The sequence below is a fragment of the Falco rusticolus genome, chromosome 4 (assembly GCF_015220075.1).
Source record: "Falco rusticolus isolate bFalRus1 chromosome 4, bFalRus1.pri, whole genome shotgun sequence".
Classification (NCBI taxonomy): Eukaryota; Metazoa; Chordata; class Aves; order Falconiformes; family Falconidae; genus Falco; species Falco rusticolus.
The window spans coordinates 3,145,903-3,166,202 of NC_051190.1; the positions used below are offsets into that span (position 1 = coordinate 3,145,903).

Sequence of the window (20,300 nt, forward strand, 5' to 3'; positions counted from 1 at the left end):
AGCTGGTCTGGTCAGAAAGTTAAACTGACCTTTAAAGGCAAAACATCTGTTGAGAGTCATGAGAAGTTCAGTCAAAGGGATTAAGGCAGCTGACCCATGCCTCATGGAACCACAAGATATTCATGCAACCAGTTATTGCTATTAACTCAGATAAAGTCTATCAACTACTTCAGTCAAGAAGAGTCAGACAGCTCAGAGGTTCCTGTTGAGATTAGTTACCTATCATTCTACTAAAAAAAAAAAAAATCTGGAGTTTTGTAAAAAGGATAGACTGAAAATGTCCAAATTACTTTTCCTTTCCACAGAAAAAGAGTTTTTCAGAAGAAAAAGAAAGCCCATTACTTTCCTTCATATTCAAACATCAAAAAATGACATTCTTCCTCTTAAGTTTCTCACATATTTTGAGAACAATAATATGGTCCATTTATAAACAATTTTATTAAGGACTACTATAAATGTTAATACATTTAAAGCTAATTAACAATTCAACCGTACTTCTAAAAACAGAGCTCATCATTTTGAAATAAAAGAACAGTTTGGGTAGATAAAAAAATAAACAATATAATTATGTTAAATGCCAGCATTATGCAATAAATATGTTCTGAAATCCTCGCAAAGACTGAGACCCCTGCACAGGAGAATCACAGATTTCAACCAGAGGCCAACGCTGCGGAACTTTTAACGCATTGGAAACCTAGACCACTACTCGAAAACCACTATTTGTCTACTGATGAGATATCTCTGAGGGTAAAAACTACTCGAAGAAGTCCTTAATTTATCTCATAATTTGGAGGTTTGGTCAGAGGCAAAAAGTAACATCTTTGTATGTTTATACAATCAAATGCTTTCCAGGTCAGGCTAAGCAAGAGGTGCATTAAGATACAAAAACGCTAAAGAGAGACAGGCAGATGGAGCCACAGATGAGCTGTCACTTCTCACTGTTATGAGCCAGATATATCCGGCTCTAAAGAAAGCAAACACAGGCCAGAGATTTATAGTAATAAAGTTATAACTGTAATACACAGATGTTTTCACACAAACCAAACCAATAACATGGGCATGGCCCAGAAAATAAAAGCAGTTACTGCTATTGCCACAGTTTCAGGAACACTAAGCCTAGTGCATGTACTAAAATTATTAGATTCAAAACAAGAACACACAAAAGAATTTCTGTCCAACTATTGCCTATAATTTCTCTCTCTTGCAGAGCAATAAATATCTAAAGCAAACTTAATGCCAGTGTTGTGAAAGCATTATCACCTAATACAATACTGTTGTAGTGGATGGACAAAAATACTCTTGTAATAGCAGTGTTTTGGGGACCTTTCAATGAATGTGTCATTAAGTTTAAAATCAGAACAGAAGGGAAAAAAATAAAATCAGAGGAGAGTAATAAATCACCCTTCACTCTTCAATTTGCTAAATAAGAAGCATTTCTCCTTTTAAGCTTACGGATGACAGAAGTTTCTGTAGTGACATTGTTTATAGCTGCATAGCAGATTTTTATCCAGAATTATGCCCACACAACTGATTTTCTGTTCAGCAGCAAAAGAGGGGAAAAATGAAAAGTAATTTTGATGTTTGCTTCTTGGGGAAGAAATATGTTCTCTTCAGCCTGAAACAAAGTATTGCTGCTTTTGTTTTGGGTTGGTTTTTTTTTCCCCCTCTTTTCTTAAACAACAGAACAAAAGGCATGAGTTAGTAAAAACGTGTGATAATTGACTGTATCCTCCTTTTATTTCATACGCCATTAATTAGGACACTCATCTTGGATTGGAAAACCCATGTTCCAATCCCTCTTCCTTCAGGTCAGAATTTGAACAGCATACCATAAATAAAGTCTGGGTTCCCCACAAGGGAAAATAAAATACCAAACATATGCTCATTAACTAAGAACTTGCATATTTCTATTTACAACAGAACTGTAAATATTCTATGATCATTTCACTAACGACTGTATAACTGAAAAAGGAGTAAAGATCGTACAAGACCACCTCAATTTTAACACTGCATTGCTAAAAGAATGGACTTTACAACACTGTTTTAACATACTGTGTATGTGTAAAAACTATGTATTTAATGAAAATCAACTTTTTTTTCAGCAGAGGGTTTTTAAAATGCTAACTAAACACAAAGTTTACTCACTCCTTTATTAAATCTCTTCATTTGCTTACAGAAAAAGGTACCTCTAGATTTGCCTGCCTGCATAAACAAAACTAAGAATCACTACGTTGCACCAAAGACCTTCTCTTTCTCAAAAAGCCCTGCTTTGCCATCTGGAAAATGAATTACAGTCACTCCAGAATGTATGGCATCTGGTGGGTAGACCCTGAGCAAGGGGAGGGACAGCATGGCTACGGGCGGTTGTAAAGCACTATTTCTAACCTTTCCAGACACACCAATAAAGTGCTGAAATAAGTACCTACAAAAAAAATTGAGCAAGGAAAAATAGATAAACAACAGTAAATCCACCTAATCCAAAGTATTTCTGAAATTTAACTCCTTTGCTCTTATGAATTCTGCCCCTTATGAACACTAGCTTTTCATGTGTGACACTGACATTTCCAAGCTTGTTCTGAATCTCTGGGCTCTTAAAGATGTGGAAAGAACATGCTGGGAAAGCACCCTGCATTTCACAAGTCAGCCTGCAGTATTCCCGATTAAGGAAGAATTTTTTTTCTTGGGTTTGTTTGTTGGGTTGTTTTTTTTTTTAGTGAAAAAAGCCACATAATATTTACCACATGAAGAATGGACAGATTTTCACATGCTAATATATTCTGCCTAGCTGCATAAAACTAGTCCATTTACCTAGTTTCAGTCACCACCAGAAAACTTAACACAGAGAACCCAATGACTGAATAATTTCCCTGCATTCTTTCAGAATTCAGGATACAACAAATATATATTATTGCAAAATGGGCAAATGGAGCACAAAGTTCCAGGTATAGCATTTCAGAAACTACAATCATTCAGAAGCATGTGCATTGATGCATTCCATACGGTTACGTATGTGCTCTCATGCTTAACAATATGGTATTCAGTCAGCTGCAATTTTCAGAGCAATGGTTGGTATCTGATGACAAATTCCAGTCTAGTAAAAAGATTCCTTCCCCTCCATTTGCCAAACAACATTTAAAGAGATACTGTTTCTGTAAACATCATTTACTTGCAGGCAATGCCACCAATCACTGCAACTATTTTATCACCAATTAGCTAAAAAGGATTCAGAAAGAAAAGACATATTGTCTGGCGGACATTGCCCAGGAACTCCAAGCAGCCTATTTGCTCAGCTAGCGCAGCCCGGGTAGAAACATCTGGTATGCTGAAGGATGCTACAGCATGTTTACAAACTGGTGGCAGCTGAACCTCCTGCAAATGTTTTTTAAAATCAATTCGAAAAAAATGTTTAGACACTTTTGTTCCTGAAGGCATTACCATCACTCCACTGATTATACTAATGGTGTTCTACTGCTATTAAAATACATCTAGGCACCAAGCAGACAATTGCCCCATTTTCCAGCCTATTTAACAGGTTGAAAACATAACTCTACTCATTGTTTATTTTCTTGCTACAATAAACTTTGAGAAAAAATGGCGAAGATTTCTGGAGGTAAGAATATTTTTTTATTTTATTTTTCCTAAACAAAACATCCCAAACAACTAGTTATCCTACTTAACACTCCTACTTTCAAGAAAGCCCTGAAAATGATGAAATGGCCCTGACACGATCTGCAGGAAGCTACCCTGTGCCGTGAAATACTGACGGATACAAACAGCTAAAGGTTTTTGAAAGACAAAAAGCAGAAGGTCAGGAATTCAGCCATTCAGGTATTTTACTAAAAACCAGATTAACACACAGAAGTTATTAGTATTCTCTGGTCTGTATGGTTCATAAATTTAAAAGCAGAACACTATGCATGGTATTATTCAGAAAGGTTTATTATTTAAAGCTTTTGGTATTCATACAGCAACAACAGATGATTCAATGATCGAACCACAATTTTTCCATCCCGTTATTACCAAAGTGAAATATCACACTTCCACACTTTTCCACATTTCAGTAAAAATAAAAAAAAAAAGATTATTTATGCCACGAATATCACTGCAAAACTAACTCACTCTCTTCCCCACCATTGATCAAATGTTATGTAAATTACTGCGTGACAAACGTACTTTTAAATACCTCTCATAGCTGTTGAGGGATTACAAACATAGATTTTTGCTGATACTGCTTCTTAGAAATTAGCTTTTCCTCCAGAAAACCTAAGTTTCTCTTTTGCTAGACATCACAGATAGCAACTGTGCTTGTGGTCAGAGCTTAATTCGTAACAGCTATTATAATTTACTTAATTGTGCATTAATTTCTGCAATTAAAGAATTCAATATATTAAACTGAGCTGCAAAACACCGAAGTCTAAACATACCTCTAATTTTCAAGACCTAACTCTTCGTCTATATCAAATATCTGCCTCTTCTCTGAACCAACACACACATTCATGCAACAGCCAACTTGGTAGAAAGACAACCAAATCAATATTTTAATTTACCATAAAAGAAGAAACAAACATCCATGTGGAAAGTCCACTTATTTTCATAAAAGAAACAATCCTGAAGCACTTCTTACGCTCCTTTCAACCCAACAAGGGAAAAGTCTTCCGAAGGAGTCAAGCTCTAAATGAAAGGTTGGCCTGGGCTGGTTAATAAGAGACATCCAAGATTTTACAAACCCTGATTAAAAATCCCTGAACTTTGAAAGCACTGAAAAACAACACCCATACCAAATACTACTAAATTTATTTACAGAACGCCAAAGAAAAATCTGGGTTAATGTGGTTGTGTTGACCCCAACCTAGCCAAGCAGGATTTCAGCAAGTATTGTCCTACAAAACAAAAAGTAGGCGGTTAAGATCAAAAATTACTCCCTCTATTTACAGGAGTCGTCCTGAAAGTCACAGGAAGCAAGATTTTTAGAAGCATCACATACAACTTTTACATTATAGGAGAGATTTTTATCTAGCCTAAATTGGGGAAAAAACCCAAAGACATGAGTATATCTGTATCAGTTACCTCAAGATATCAGTTATCTATAATGACTGCCAGCTTGCCCAGGTAAAGGAACAGAAATGAGCATGACACTCTTCAAAGCAAAGAATTTCTTCAGGATAGTTACCCTATGAGCAATTTGATGGTGCAGCTATGAGCTACCTTAAAAGACAATAACCATTTTATTTCCTGAATATTCCAAAAGTGGCAAGCAGAAAGGAGAAGTACTGCCTACCCGCTGAATTCCACTGTCACAGCAGCAGCAGTGTCGATGGCATCAAACCCTGTTAGGACTTTTTTGGCCAGGTTGCTTGGCACACCACTGGAGCTCAGGGTTCGACAGAAGCTATTGGCGTCAGCAGCGTGGTGAATAAAGTGTTACAACTCGGAATCAGAATCAGAAAATCCACCTCCACTGCTGACTCGCTGGCTAACCAGAAGCAGCCCCGTGTCACCTCAGAGCTCTGCTTCCCGCCCTTGACAGTCTGTCTTGAGAACAGGGACTACCTTCTCCCTTGTGTTTGTACAGCACCGAGTACTACAGATAACGTTAACATTCTCAACATCAACAGTGAGAAAAATAATCACAAACTCCAGAAATAATGGCAAAACAATGAACACAAAATGGAGAAGTGGTGATGTACTAAACTATTAAGTGTATTATACCTATTACCAGGGACACATTCCTAGCATGAAGGGGAAATAGCTTACCATCAAAACAGCCTACATGAGAATTAAGGTTTGGTACAACAAACACATTTTAGATTTGAGAAGAAATTTAAACATGCTCCACATTGCCCTTACTGAACCAATTCAATTCCCTTCCGCCCCTAAAACAAATGTTCCATAAATGAGGAGTAATGCTGAAATACCTTTGCTACAGCATGCAGCTAAGACTTCCTCCATTTATTTCTTTGTTACAAGATTTGCTATTTTCATTCACACATATATGTCCGAAATACAAACGCCAAGTCACAAGACAAGACGATGGTATCACACTTCTGTGTAAAAGTGCTATTGCTGTTGCCCATTTTACTGAAGCAGATGAATCTTTAGAACCATCCCCCCTCAAGCAAACTCAAATGAAACTGATCGCTGAGGCTCTCTTTGTACTAATTACATTCATACAGCAAGCTCCATGCAATTCCTCACTTTTAGTCAGTCAAAAAACCTGCAGGATCTTAAATATTTTTTATAATAATAAAATGCTGATTTAAGTGTTTACACAATAGGATGGAAGCTATTTACACTTCTGCAAACATTGATATTAAAACCTGCCTTAGGCTCACTGCCCATAATTTGCTATAAATTTACAAAACAAATAGTGTAGATGAGAAGTCCTGGTGATGCTAGAAATATTTTATCATTAATATCTTCAACATGAACATCACCATTCAGGTCTAACTCTACTACAAATATCGCTTGTTTTGTATTTAAAGACAATAAACTTACAGAGTCATCATCCTCATCAAGAGTGTTAAAAAATAATGCATTGTTCTCAACTTAGCCTTAAAGTAGTATCTTTTTCAGGATCAGCTATCCAAAACAACTAATCATTGTAAATTTACTAATTATGAGATGGTAATTCTCCTAACTGAACTGATTGATACGAAGGAAGAACAGTAAAAATTGATTTGTAGGTCTTGTCTACATGAGGATTTTATTACAAAGTTGATTAGGGCAGGGATTTTAAAGCACAGTAATTCTTCGTACTAGAAATATCAACTGTATGGTCTAGCTTAGTTATCTGAAGTGGATTAAACTAAACCACATAAAAGAAGCTGTTGCCAAACAGTAAGAGTGTTCACAGACAAGAAGTGAGGAATAGCAGTTACAGGCTTCCATGCGTACAAGGATGACACATGCGACTGATGGCACATGTGCAAGAAGCATGGCTTGATCAAAGATCACTTTTTTTTTTTTAATAATGTAGTCCTGTATTAGTTTTTAAAAACATAGTTCAATTCAATTAAATTAAAAAAAACAAATTCAACACAATTCAGTAGGTATGGCTCTGGTACAAGGCATTAGAATGCAAAGCTATTACCCAGGACTTTATTGTGCCATTTATTAGCTGTTTCCAAACCTTTCATTTCCTTGCGGAAGTATATTTTCTTGTTTGCCAGCAACAGACTTTTCACTATAATACCCTGAGAGAGTGAGAAACAACATGTTTTTTCTCATTCATTCCCATAATCTTGAAATGAACTTGCATATTAGAGGGAAGTGTAAGTTAAGTGTTACTATAAAATCAGCACAGGCTGAGTACACAGTGCTTTCAACACATTCTGCAAGTGCAAGTCCTTATTAGCATTTTCCTTCACTATTTTCTCAGTTACAGGATTATGCTTTTAAAACACCGTTTATAACTGAAAGACAAGTTCACAAATCCTTATTTTTATATGAGATAAACACAAAATTATAACTCTTCGTAATGTTTGAACACTTGCTGTTCAACACAAGTATGGGAAGAAAAACTGTATTTTCAGTAATTCTTTGTCTTTACTTAAATACTACCAGCTTATACTGTGGTCTTCTAAAAATAGCCAGCTAAAATCCTGAACATATGAGAAATCAGTACAACCTCAGGAAGAATTGTATAGCAAAAGAAGAGGAACAGAAGAGTAATGAGTCATATCAAGCATCTCATTGTAAACTTGATTTTTGCAATTGTACAACAGCCAATATTGGGTAAGGCTTCCGGCCACAATAACGTTAAAAAGGCAGCATACGTACACAGATCTTACAGATGTTCACTTCATACAGAGCCCACTTCTGAAGCACTGAAAAAAACCTGGCAAAACCTTACAGATGCCACTTACAGATAAAATAGTTGCACATTACCTAGTCTGGCACTGAACAGCTGCTCGTAAACAGCGCAGACTTCCTATAGCCTTTCCCTTCACTATTGACAAGTAAGCCATTAGTGGCAAGCCTTCGAGAGGACTGGCTAATAATTGCATCATTGTATGCTTTCCTTCCACTGAAATGGAAGGCCAAGTTTGGACAAGAAGTAAACAATGAACTCCATTAGGCAATATCTTTCTCTTCTCCTTTAACTGTTATCACCTCCAAAGGAGTGTCTGTCTTCTTTTGTTCAGCTTGTTTTGTTTAGGTTTTTTTAAGCACAGATCCAGTATACCATAAGCTTAAATAATTGCTCACATCACAGTGCTAATAATTACAAATACAAAATTACAATAATCGTTTCTTCTTAATAATTACTCATTTGCATGACACAGTAGTTAACCAAAGGAGTTTCATAAATTTTCTCTGATAACAAGTGCAGAATTATTTAGACTGGGAGCTGTTGAAATACAGTATATAGTAGAGTTCATGAAATAAAACAGAGATGCGAATAAAAGCAATAAATAGTGCTAACATACTAATGAAGGTCAACCTTTCTTCTTGACATAGCTGCAGCTGCAAAAAAAAAAAAAAAAAAAACACACACAAAAAAACCCAAACCACAAACCAAAAAAACCTCAAGGACACATTTGTTTAAGAAACCAATAACCATTCTGGGAAATCTACATGGGTGTATGTCTCATTCATTTCTTTAAGTGCTGGGAAGTTTAAATGTATTTGTTTTAAACAGTGTGATTTGTATGTACACTAAGACACTTCTATATTACTTGTCACTGCAGTGAGTGCCTGCAGAGATAAGAGGATCCTTCATGTTAGAATGAACTAAATTCATAAATACTGGTAATGTTCCTCTTCCGAATACACCCAGATAAACAAGAATGACATTAAATACCTACCAACTTCAGGAAATACACCTTGTTTTTTAAGAAGAACCTGTATTTGCACTGCTTGGATTCAGTAAACGCACTCGAAAGCTGCTGATTTATATAAATTAGTTTGAAGTTGTGGTTGAGATGGGATGAAAGCATATCAGGGTGCGAAAGTTTGCAATTTAAGATGTCTGCAAGAGGATCAAGGGTTTGTGTACAAATAGCACTAACACCTTCAGAAAAAGAAGTAGGGAAAATTATTGATACATATGAATAAGAGACCACTAACAACTTCAGCTAGCTTTGTACCTTGTGTAGCAGCAAATGCAATCTAACTTCAAAAAATATTTTATATGCATTATGCACTCACACTAGATGACAGAAGTGTTAGAGACTACATTTACTTTTCTTATAAATACTGTAATCGTGAACTACTTTGAAGAGGAATAATTTTGAGATATTATAGTTAAAATGGGTATCTTAATTGCTTAAAATGATCTTTAAAAAGTGGCAAATTAACAGTTTTCAAATCTTACATGGCGTATAGCTTAGATGAGAACATTTGACAAATACTTCTTAAGATGATTCAACTTATTTTTTCCACTAGTTTTATTTATCATTTCACAAGTGCAATCTAACCACTAGTTACTTGGTGGCATTGTCATGTCAGGATAGCATATAGCTACCTTTCCTTTGCTCTCTATTCAAAAAAATAGCATAAAATTTTGACCATAAAATGCACAAAAGGCATCAGGAGTTACTTATTAGACAAATTTCTATTCCAGCACAAAAATAAAAAACTCTGTGTCAGAAATATTTCAAAAACGAAATTAATCTGAAATGCTTATTCAGAACTTTGGAAGCAGGAAACTTCATGATATCATTAGAAGTGTCAAAAATAACCCACTGGGTTATTTTTTTTAATGAATCAATAATAAAATTACCTGTATATATTACTTAAAAACAAATATCATCACTGAAGTATAACATACCGAGTATCTGAAAGTAATCTGATTTAAAGACAAAAACCCAACAACAAAAAGCAATTATGGCACTCCTGGTCATGACTGGAGTATTAGAAACTTACGTATAATTTTGTTAGACAAAGTGGATAGAGGATACAGAAATACAGAGAGGACCTCTGCTAGAACTCCAAGAGCGGCGTGCCGGGCGCTTCAATGGAAAGCTCAAGGATAATTGTTAAATTCAAGATTAATACTAACTTTGAGCTGTTAGCCTCCTCTGCAATGCAGAGTGAAGCCTAGCTGATGCCATTTCCACAAAAGCTGACACAAAAAAAGTGCAAGTTCAGTGACTAGTCTGGACTACTCATTTCTTCCTTTTAGCAGCTTTTCATACTACAGCATTCTCTGCGTACAATACACACAACAACAGGACAAACTCAGAGACAGCATAAGTTAGAAGCTGCAGAGTGGCATAAATCTAATTAAGTTTAAGTGGTAAGACTAAAAGAATGTAAATTAGAACCAGATACATATCAGCTTCCTCCCATGCAAGTTGCACTGAATCAGACTTCCTCTGGATTCTCTAAATCCAGCCCAACATTACTACTCGGTGGAACTCAAAATTGAACTAGAGTCTTAGGCAATAGTTAACCAAAAAGAATGCATTTAAGATTAAGAACGCTGAGAATACATACTCAAAATATATTTTTTAGAAAAGCAATCAAGAGAAAACAGTTTAAGCTTTTGTTTTTTCTACAAATATATATCTTAGTTTACAAGAGGAATCCCCCAGGTCAAAATCACAGCTGAAATTATTTCCTCAAGGATTTCCACTGCTGTTCATTTTACCAGTAACGGTCAATAACTGTAGCAATCAAAACCATCATCTTTCTACAGTGGGATCAGTAAAAACCTGGTACATAGGCAGTAGCAAGGTGAACGTGAAAGAACAGCAAAACCAATATCTACTATAAAGCTAAGAGCCAGTAATACCAAAGAGCCCATCAAGGTATAAAACCTTCATTTTACAAACTTCTGAAAGAGCAAGCTACTGTTATCTTGCCTATTTGGGACTGCCTGTCCAAATACATTGTGATTGTTTACTTTGCAATTACTTCAGTAAGCTGATTATCAACAGCAGTAAATCAATTCTGTCAAGGCAATTACTTTTTGAAAAGTATATACAGAAAAACAGAACCGAGACCAAAAGAAGAAAAGCCGAATTCATCTTAAAAGATGAGTTTATGCACAGAAGCTACACACAAGAGCAGTTTGAAATCCAAAATACCATTTTTCTAGTTAGCACCTATTCAGGTTGATACCCAAGATGCATACACTTTCTGAGTGCTTACACCACTCAGGAAAAAAAACCTGACAAAGACACGTATTACTAAGCATGCAGGCAACAGTCTGATCTACACTGAAAGTTGACAGAGCTGAAAATACTGTTCTAACATTAGTTAACCCACCTTAAACGCTTACCGTGAATGTTAAAAGCAAAAATATTTCCCATATGATTGGAAACATGAGCCTCTCTACCTGCAGCTGAATCATTTGCTATGTTAAAATCCTGTACTCACCTTTTACTGGCAGCGAAAGGAAAATTAAGCGCTTGTTACTAACGGTAACAGTCTACCTCTTAATTTTCATGAACTGTGAAGGAATCTTTGCAACCCACTCATGCCCACCCAGTTACATGTTCTTCAATGAGATACTAGGGAGTGTGAGTTCTCAAATTGTCCCTAGTTTGACAGCAGTTTCGTTGCAACTTTTTGTCCAGTACCAGTGCAAATGCAATTGGGAAAAGAGGGGCGCTTCATATGACTTAAATACCTTTCCAAAATAAACAGAAATTATTCTCTCTTGTGTACTAACCAACTTAAATGCAACTTATTGGTTTTGCACATGAGGAAGACTACTTTTGAAGGGCTTCTGAAGACATTTTTCTATATGTCTTAGATTGAGTAAAATGCAAAGATTGATAAAGCTAGCATCTAGGCTGATATATAGTGCAAACACAAAGCATCTATATCCAGCAAAGCAGAGAACTAAATTTCAGACTTACGTTTCTCATCATCAGCATGTACTAGAGATGCTGCTCTCGACAAAACATCCAATGGAGTCTCCATTCCTCTCTGGATCCTGGAAAATTCAGAGCCAAAGTTTCAACGAGTAAACTCACAGAGCCCTTACCACAACATACGCAGTGGTATGCCCCTTGTTCACAGCATACACACATCAGGTTTAACAGAAGGAAGTAGTAATGAACAAGAAGAGCACCACAGCAGAAAGAATAAAAAAAACCAGGTTTCTGCTGCTCTTTGCATGTTCTGCTAGCACAGGATTTGCTAAAACTAAGTCAGTGCTGAAAACAAGGAAATGCTGGAATTGGCTTTCCCACCAACTACTCATCCAAATCAAATCAGAAGACCAAATTCTCAAGTACTTGACTGAAGCTGATGACCACTGTTCATGTACTTTGTGTCCTGGTTTCAGCTGGGCCAGAGTTAATTTTCTTCCTAGAATCTGGAGCAGTGCTATGCTTTGGATTTAGGATGAGAATGATGTTGCTAACACACTGATGGTTTTAGTATAAACACTACTTAGCAACAGCTAAGTCAAGGACTTCTCAGCTTCTGACACCGCCCCAACCAGCAAGTAGGCTGGGGGGGGTGGGGGTGGGGGAAGGGCACAAGAAGCTGGCAGGGGGCACAGCCAGGACAGCTGATCCCAACTGACCAAAGGGCTATTCCATACCATAGGGCATCATGCTCAGCATAGGAACTGGGGGGAAAGCTGCCCAGGGGCCGCCGCTTGGGAACTGACTGGGCGTCTGTCAGCAAGTGGTAAGCAATTGCACTGTGCATCACTTGTTTTATCTGTTCCAATTCCTTTATCATTTTTATCTGTTCTAATTCCTTTATCATTATTATTACTTTCTGCTTTTTCTATCCCATTAAACTGTCTTTATCTCAACCCACGAGTTTTCTCACTTTTACTCTTCCAATTTTCTCCCTCATCCCGCTGAGGCGGGGAGAGTGAGTGAGCGGCTGTGCAGTGTTTAGTTGCTGGCTGGGGTTAAACCACAACAGTTGCAACAGGGTCATCTGCTACATGTTGTAAGCAGTTTGGCCTCCCACATACCGGCCTTCCACCCCAATAAATAGCTATTTGAGACAATACCCAAAGATGTGACTCGTCTGAAGTCAAGATGACAGCTGGCTCGGCATGAGCATAAGATTGCTCGAGATCCATATTCAATAAACTTGCACCCCACACTCTCCCATGCCCAAAGTAGAATCATCCAACGCTTATAAGCCATTAAGACATTTTCATACTCATGAACATCTAGTGAAACACTGGGCACGCGTATATATAATGACACAGACAGAACAGTATAACTTGTATAATCATAATCACACCTCAGTAGCTGCTTTGCCCTGTTTTTCTCTGCTTACAACGCAATTCCCATACTTGAAAAATGAACCCCATCACATAAAAACACACGTTTCAGCACTCGGACTCGCCTACAAAAACCCATCACGTTACAGCTCATATAAGCCTGTCAAAGTTTCACACGAATGGCTTCAAAACTAAAAACCAAGTTCCTAATATAAAGTTCCAAAAATATGAAAGGGAAAGGAAAGAAGAGAATAACATGTTGTCGAGACGCTTTTGTTGAAAAGCCAACAGCTTATATGTGTTTTTAAATAAGGTGGCAACAGCATAGACAGAACTGTTAAGAAAACAAGTGGAGAAAGAAACCCCAGGACTGCTAACAATTTTGCTGGGGTTTTTCCCCACAAAACTAGCATGCTATCCTGTCATAAGAACTGTTTACTGTAACCTACTTTACAGTATGATCTTAAAAAAAAAAAAGAAAAAATGGTAGTGGCAACTACAGAAATCTCAAACACATGTATATAGACTTAACAATAAGCATATGTTTGGGAAGCAATTTCCTTGACTTTGCACTATAAATAATAAACCTCGCTATCCTCCCTCCCTCTTCCTAAATAATGTCAAACACTTTAAAACTAATCACAGATTTGAAAGCGTAAGGAAAAGGATTCTTAAAGTATTTTTAAGTTTAAAAATATATACTTTCAATAAAGAATTAAATTCACTCTTGTTTCCATAGAAGTGTGCAAGAAGAAGAGACATACTTGAAATAATTAAGTATAGCGCTTGAGGATAAAACCACGAATTCTCCCTCCCTGTCAGAATTAGCTTTTGCTCAAAGAACAGTATCCTAACTAAACTTATAAAATCAGTTAACTCTTTAATTTTAAAACAGTGTACGTGGGCAACAGGTTTTAGAAAACAAGATCCCAGATTCTTATTTTACTAAGCCTGTTTTCATTAAATGTTTCTTTGTGTCACGTTTGGCCACACTTTCTTCCAAATCAAAGCAAAGCTCTGAAAGAGAGTGTTCACTAAAGAAGCCTTCAGCATCAGTCCACTTTGATCCCTTAGACCTTGATGCTTGGTTCTTTTCCTGCTTTTTGTTTTCTTAGAGTTTAAATTGCAGCACTTTATTTCTCCCCAGACTACTGATTACTGACCCTCTCACACAAATTCCTCTAACAGAGTGAAAATTAAGTTGGAAAAAAAGATTAAAATATGTCTGATCAGATCCTGCTGCTACACCATACTGATGGCTAACTCATGATTAAGTACTAACCAGCTTTGTCCTAAATTTCAGACAGTAATACAAAGCTTTTTGGTCAATTCTTTAGGAAAACCCTCTTGGTAAAGAACAATGCAAAGGATATTAGGATGTCTTTTATTGAAAACAAATTGCTGTTTTCTTTAAGTTTTTCAGTAATATTTGAATAATGGGAGTAGCAGATGCCCAATCCCTTTCCAGAACATGCTCCTAGTAAGAGAATTAGCCAGTGACAAAAGTCCTTACTGAGAGGAGGGAACAGGAACCAAGTCTTAATTCTATTCAGGAAATTAGACACTTTAAAACCAACTTCACTAAAACTGCCTTCAATGTAGTTTTGTAGCTTTGAGTATTATTAAAGCTCATATCATGAGTGAACTGCAAGAAGTGTTTCCCTAATAGCTAAAGTCTTGGGAAGAATGATGTGTTCATTCAAGAGCTTCTTTGAAGGGATGCTGTCAACACAGGGATCTGCACATGCCAGGGTGCAATACCATACACGTTGTGATTTATTTTTTTTTTTATACACCCTGAACACATTTACAGTTACGAAAATTTACCTTCAAGGAGCTATAAACTTCTAGATTATTTTTCAAACAATATAATTTATAGATACAGGGATATTTTAATCTAACAAGTCAGGGATAACAATTGGGAAAGAAATAAAGGTTGCCCACAGGAATCTTCTCTTAAGACAGTTCAAAGCTTAAAAACCTAATTCTGTCTCGGCAAGGACACCAACTGCTACAGCTTCTCCAAAGCAGCCTTCAGAGAACGGTCCAGTCATCATCCTCGAAGGAGTCACCTTTCAGAAATGAAAGAATAGTTCAATTTCCAGGGTTCTTAAAAAACAAAAACAAAAAAACCCCAACCAGTTAAAAAGCAGACTTCTGATAAAAGCCAGCTAATTCTCTGTGTGACACAGAAACCCATCTATGCAGCAGAAACTAACCCAGCCCAAAGCGACATTTTTGTGAGTATCCCCATAAAACCCCAACACCCTAGCTTATGTGCACATATTGCTCTACACTGAGATCTCACAAGAGAAAACAAGTGACTAGCGAAATACAAGTCCACAAACTTCACTTCCTCTGGATAGTTCTAATTTCCTAAGCATCTTACTTGTTTCAAAATCTTAACTGTTAAAGACAGACAAGCCAAAGGCACTTTAACAAGCGTTCAAGATATTTTTATCTACCGTAATTTCAAATGTTAGTTTAATATCTTACTCAGACATTTTATTTATCAGTTATTGCTTCCACTCAACACTCCCCTAGTCTATCATCTTGCCTACGCTGGCGCGAAGAAACATTCTGAAAAAACAGTAAAGACATAGAAGGTAAACCATAAAGATACAATGTCTGAGAGTTACTAATGAATGAAACTAAATGAAACAAAGTTACTAAACACTGATCCACTTGTAAGTTCTTTTAGGCACATTTGAGGAACACACTATTAGTGTAATAAAAACATTTTTGGTTGGTTTTTTTTTGTTGAATTATTTTCCCTCTCCTTTCCAAGCTTTTGCAAGTTCCTTGCACACAGAGTACCCTCAGCTTCACAAATGGCTGTTAACATGTTTCTGAAGACTACAGAGAAATTAAAGCTTTTGAAAATGAACAGTAAAGTGATTTCATGGATTTATACGGCACCTTCCAAGCACCAGGGAAAGCAGGTGGGGAAAAACCCTAAAGTTGTTTGCTTGAAACTTAAGTAAACAGGCAGTAAAGAAACCGGCACCAGAGACTAACTACAGACTGAACAGTAAGGCATTTATTCAATCCCACAAAAATTATTATTCACAGTGCCTTATGTCAGTAAAGATTTGAAATAATGAGAAGAACTTTATTTTTTTAAAAAAATGTGAGGAAAGTGAAGGGACAGAAAGTGAAGGAGAAACATGAAAGATTATGTTTGCGGCAGTAGTCTCCATTATGGAGACATAACGGCTTTTGTCTAGAACAGATCTTAATTAGTAAATGAAGTAACAAGTTAGATGACAGAAACAAGGAAAAAGTTGGGTGATCAAAGCAAAAGGCCTGCACAAAAAACGCACGTGTTGTGCAGATAAGAAAAATCAGAATAATTTAGACATTAGTTTGGATATAAAGATCTAAAGAGAGGTCACAGTCGTGAAGATACTTGGATTACAGGTCTGACTGACCAACAGAATAGCAGCATTGCCCAGAGCCATTGCCAACACATTAATAAGAAACATCTGAAAGCAGACACTAATAAGAGTCTCTCAAACTTGTTGAGTGTGAACTAGAGATAGACACCTACATGATGCCAAGGAGAGAGAAAGGCTGAGCCATTCAATGATGCAGAGAAAAATCCAGCACTTGAATTCATATGTCTGGTGAAATCACGGAGAGAAGGTTGGAGGAAGAAGAGAATTAATAAACAAAGCCCATTACAACAATGAAAAAGTGAGACAAAAACAAGACCCTCGAGAAACAACCAAGAGCGTGGACTGAAGTAACGTAGATAAACACAAGTGTAGGGAAAACAAGATTAATTGAAGAGCATGGTCAAATAGGCCAAAAGCAGCTCACATCTAGGAAGACACAAATACAGCACCTCCCAGTCAAATTCATAACCAGAAGTACCTAGAGAAAGAAACTCTAGCTGATTTTATGGAAGCTACACCAAAAAGGCAATCCAGACACAACTTAGCAGCACAATCTATTGTCTACTGAGGAAAGGAAGATAAAGCAGGAGTTTGATGCAAACTGGGTCAACATCTTTTATTTTTTTAAGATAGGAGTAAAGCATATTTGTACTGTGAATAACCATAAGCACATTGCGCTCTGTGCCCGCAGTAGCCACAATACGTTTAAATTCCTTCAACTGCACTTAGATCAGAGCTGCTACTTGTGGATACAGAACTCCAGTGTTGAGATGCCCATGCAAAACATTACCTGTAAGCGCTCAGTTTAGATTGTGATTACCATGTAGCACTGATCATCCTTCTGCCTTTACAATTCACAGTCTTCAGGTTCAGTTCAAGCTACTTAGCCAAAGGATTCACAGAAATACCACTTTTTTTCCTTTTGGGTTTTTTTTTTGTTTGTTTTTTTTTTTTTTAATGAATTCATTCAGTACTTTGGTGGGCTTTTTTACCATGCTTGTTTTGCCCGTGGAAAATGTGTTTGAACAGGCAAATCTTCAAGCAGAAACAACTTAATGATTTAACTTATCACACAGAAAATTATAAGCTTAAAGCAAAGCTTTGGCATTTTACCTTGTGCTTTTTGCTTTCTTGTTGCTTAAATCCATGAAATTACCTTAACAAGGTAAGATTCTAAAGAGAAAGCTATTAGCAATGGTATTTGAACTGAAAGGTAAAAAACATAAGAAATTGAAAGATGGAAAAATTTAACATGACCATGCCTTGTATCTGCAAGATCACTCACTCCATCCTGTATGTTACACGTTCTGCTGCAGACATATTATGAAACATCTAACCACAGTAAAAAGAACTGAACCAAAACTACCTTTTATAATAGAAAACTTTCAAATGTATGAAAACAAATTAACCTTCTCAGCATCTCCACATTGTATTAGTTATCAAAGCTACACATACTGAAACAAGAACCTCCTGATGTTTTATAACGTGAACACACTTCTCCAGTTAGCATGCCCCAAAGGTCTGTATCAATGACTTTCCATCCTGTTATAGCTCCTAGCCACGTTTTATACTACCAGACTGTCAGATCTACCCCTTGCAGCACCACTTCTGGGTGCTCATCACTTAGGCACTGGCCTAATTCCTCCTCTAAAGTGGGTGTAAAAGCTACATGGTAGCTAGCACTGGTCTCACTGCATAGCTACTGAGCAGAGATAAGGCAGGCGAGCAGCACGGCATCCCGCACTGAAAACACCCTGTCCCCATTCCCCACAGCGTGTGCTGGAGATGCTGGTGATTCACCAACAACTGTTTCAGTTTCCAGTAGTTTGCTTAAAAAAAAAAACAATGAAAATGCACAGCACAGACACTCAGGTTCTACCAGGAGTCTAACGGGCCAGATCTGTGTTTTATTCTTAACTGAAGGTAATCCCCTATAACTGATCCCAAAAAGCCTTGTAGCCTGATCCCAAACATCAAAACTGTAACTGGTGTATCAATGAGATGAAGGAGAGATGTAGGGAATTTAAGCAAAACACACTCTACTTTAGAAACACCCTCACAAGTTTGCAGACATGAAAATACAAATAAAGGCCAAGAAGTTTAGAGGAGAGCCTTAAAAAAAAGTTGATCTGTTATTAAGGCAGGAGAGGCAGATTGCTGCCAGATTTTTATACAGTTTTGGATTTAAGGGCTCTTAATACCACTGCCTGCAACAAGAATTTCACTCAGGTTTCACAGCCTACAGTTTGTTCTTCTATGAGAAATGCTCTTTAAACACCACCACCCCCATTCTAAAGTTACAGAAAACCTAATCAGAAAAATTACCCTGCAGGAGCAACCCTGGAGCTCTTCATCAATTAGTCCTCTTTAGTTTCATTAAAAATTGTCCATTATTTCTCATTCCTGATAATTCTGAAACACCAACAGAGGGAGAGGGAAGTGAGCTGGCTCCACAGGGTCTCAAGTGTCACTGGGAAGGGCTGTTAAATCCCCATTCCTCGCGCCTCCAGAAACTGGGTGCGCTGGTGTCGCCACAGCCAGCTCGACTCAGAAAATTCATTACTTCTGATTACATCTGGGAAACATAAAGCCAGCTTGACTGAACCGACCGAAAATCCACTGCAAGATTAAATTAAAAGAGAAGGAAAACCAAACCAAACCAAAACGCCATTGAAAAAGGGAATATACTAGATGCAGAGACAGTGCCCTTCGCACTCATTCTAGATCTCACCCCAGGGCCCCCGCTACGATGACATCCCAGGGGGTTTCTCTGTAAGAAAGACCAGCTCCACCGGAGCCGAGGTGCGCCTGTAAGATGGCAGTCAAGGCGCTCGCCCCTGTCGCCAGGAGCTTCGGTGGGGACGTCCCCCGGCAGCGCACCTGGCCCCGCCAGCGGCCCCCGCGGCCGCCCGGGCAGGCGGGGCCCGGGACCGCGGCCGCCGGCCCTCCCCCGGCAGAACGCCCCGGGGCCGGGGCCGGCCCCGCCGTCCGCCGCCAGCAGAGCGGGCCCGGGCGGGCCGCGGGCCGGAGGGAAGGGCCCGGCCGGCCCCGCCGTCCTTCCCTCACAGCCCCGCGGGAAGGGCCCGGCCGGCCCCGCCGTCCTTCCCTCACAGCCCCGCGGGAAGGGCCCGGCCCGCCCCGCCGTCCTTCCCTCACAGCCCCGCGGGAAGGGCCCGGCCGGCCCCGCCGTCCTTCCCTCACAGCCCCGCGGGAAGGGCCCGGCCGGCCCCGCCGTCCTTCCCTCACAGCCCCGCGGGCCGCCGCCGCGGCTCCCCCCGCCCCGGGCAGGCTCGGCTCCGCCGGCCCGGGGAAGTCCCGCAGCGCCGAGGGGCTGCCCCGTCCCGCCAGCGCGACCGCCCGCCTGTCAGCGCCTCCGGGCCGCCGCTCCCCGCAGCGCCCCGCGCCTCCCGCCGGCCGAGCGTCGGGGCAGCGGGGCCGGCCACCCCCGCCCGGGGCCACCTGTCCCCGTCCTCCCGCCGCCGACTTCCCAGCCGGGCTCCGCGCTCGGCCGCCGGCCCGCCCGGCCGCAGGGGCCGCTGCCCCGCTCACTCACCAGCGTGCTCCCGGGCCGGCGGCGGCGTGGCTGGGGCGGCGTGGCTGGGGCGGCGGCGGCCGCGGGCGGGGAGGGCAGGGCAGGGGAGCGGGCCGGGGGGCGGAGGGCTGTTTGTTTACTGCCGGGCCAGCAGCCCGGCAGCGGAGCGGAGCAGGCGCGGCGAGCCCCGGCGCCGCTGGCCCCGGCGCCGCTCGCTGCACGG

At 39.4% G+C, this 20,300-nt stretch overlaps 1 protein-coding gene across 2 annotated transcripts in view; it reads right to left on the reverse strand.

Moving 5' to 3' along the window:
- Positions 1 to 20,221, reverse strand: part of VGLL4 (vestigial like family member 4) — a 92,012-nt gene extending 71,791 nt beyond the window's left edge. Inside the window, exons 1-3 of one of the 2 annotated variants that reach the window (XM_037386230.1) lie at positions 20,099 to 20,152; positions 18,871 to 19,164; positions 11,811 to 11,887 (exon numbers count right to left, since the gene is read on the reverse strand). In XM_037386230.1, coding sequence (XP_037242127.1) covers positions 11,811 to 11,887; positions 18,871 to 18,899 — 106 coding nt within the window. In that variant the 5' untranslated portion in view covers positions 18,900 to 19,164; positions 20,099 to 20,152. Of the gene's footprint in view, positions 1 to 11,810; positions 11,888 to 18,870; positions 19,165 to 20,098 lie in introns of both variants that reach the window. The other variant, XM_037386232.1, reaches the window with a different exon arrangement.
- Positions 20,222 to 20,300: the final 79 nt, after the last annotated feature.